The sequence below is a fragment of the Penaeus monodon genome, chromosome 19 (genome assembly GCF_015228065.2).
Source record: "Penaeus monodon isolate SGIC_2016 chromosome 19, NSTDA_Pmon_1, whole genome shotgun sequence".
NCBI classification, from domain to species: Eukaryota; Metazoa; Arthropoda; class Malacostraca; order Decapoda; family Penaeidae; genus Penaeus; species Penaeus monodon.
This window is the reverse complement of record NC_051404.1, coordinates 31,334,063-31,334,990: the sequence shown is the minus strand read 5'-3', so window position 1 is coordinate 31,334,990 and position 928 is coordinate 31,334,063. Positions and strand designations below refer to the sequence as shown.

At 37.0% G+C, this 928-nt stretch overlaps 1 protein-coding gene across 1 annotated transcript in view; it reads left to right on the top strand.

The window, feature by feature from the left end:
• Nucleotides 1–928, top strand: part of LOC119585171 (FGFR1 oncogene partner 2 homolog) — a gene marked incomplete in the record, with an annotated part of 60,262 nt that overhangs the window by 56,604 nt on the left and 2,730 nt on the right. Inside the window, 2 exon segments of the mRNA XM_037933807.1 lie at nt 334–456; nt 829–928. Of these exon segments, the coding sequence (XP_037789735.1) occupies nt 334–456; nt 829–928 (223 nt within the window).

Genomic DNA, 928 nt, shown 5'->3' with positions numbered 1-928 from the left:
GGCTATTCCGATACAAAATATTAAAATGTCAATATTAGGAATGAAAGTAATAAGGAACTTGATCTTAATTAATCATAGTATTAGTTTGTCTGGAGGAGAGATATCAACTCATCAATTATTTAAAAGATTACTGGCATGAGTGTTTTCTTGTAGTTTAAGTGAGTGTTATCTTTAAATGAATGGATACATAAATACAGAATACTGAATTTCTTAACACTTGTTTACATTTATCAGATCTGCTTCCATGTTTTGGTATAACCAAATCATTAATAGAAAAACATGATGAGTTACTATTGAATTCCAAAAGTCATTGTGTTTGTTCTACCTTGACAGCTGGCAGCACAGATTGAACGGGTCAGCGAGATGGTTGCAGTGATGAGGAAGGCTGCCTCACTGGGCGATGATGAGTGCCAACAACAGCAGAGATTAATTTCAGCCCTGGCAACAGAAAACAAGGTGATTTGCATTGCTTTTGTTTTTTCTAATGTTTTTCTTGTTAGGAAGTTGAATGATTTTGTACGAGCAAGATTGTGTTTTGTATCTGGGTATTGTACCAAGGTCATGCCAAAGTCCACTCTGTCCTCTGTGTGTATTATTGGTATTTTAATGTCCATGTAACATACTAAAGCTGTTTTCTGGGAATCCCTCAAACTCTTTAATAAGTAGATCAGTTTGTATTTTTTATCTGACTATTGTATGTATGACATTGCAAACTCCCCTATATTCTCTGCAAGAAGCTTTACGTTCATTGACTTTTATGTCTTTTGTGTGTCTCAGAGGATTTCTATTTCCCTCCCTCATTTGTGACTGTTCTTCCCCTTCCATCAGGGTTTACGAGAGATGCTCAGCATAGCTAACCGGTCAGGATCTATCCAGCCAGCCACCACAGCTGTCGATGCTGAGACACAAACAGACCACGATTTGTTGA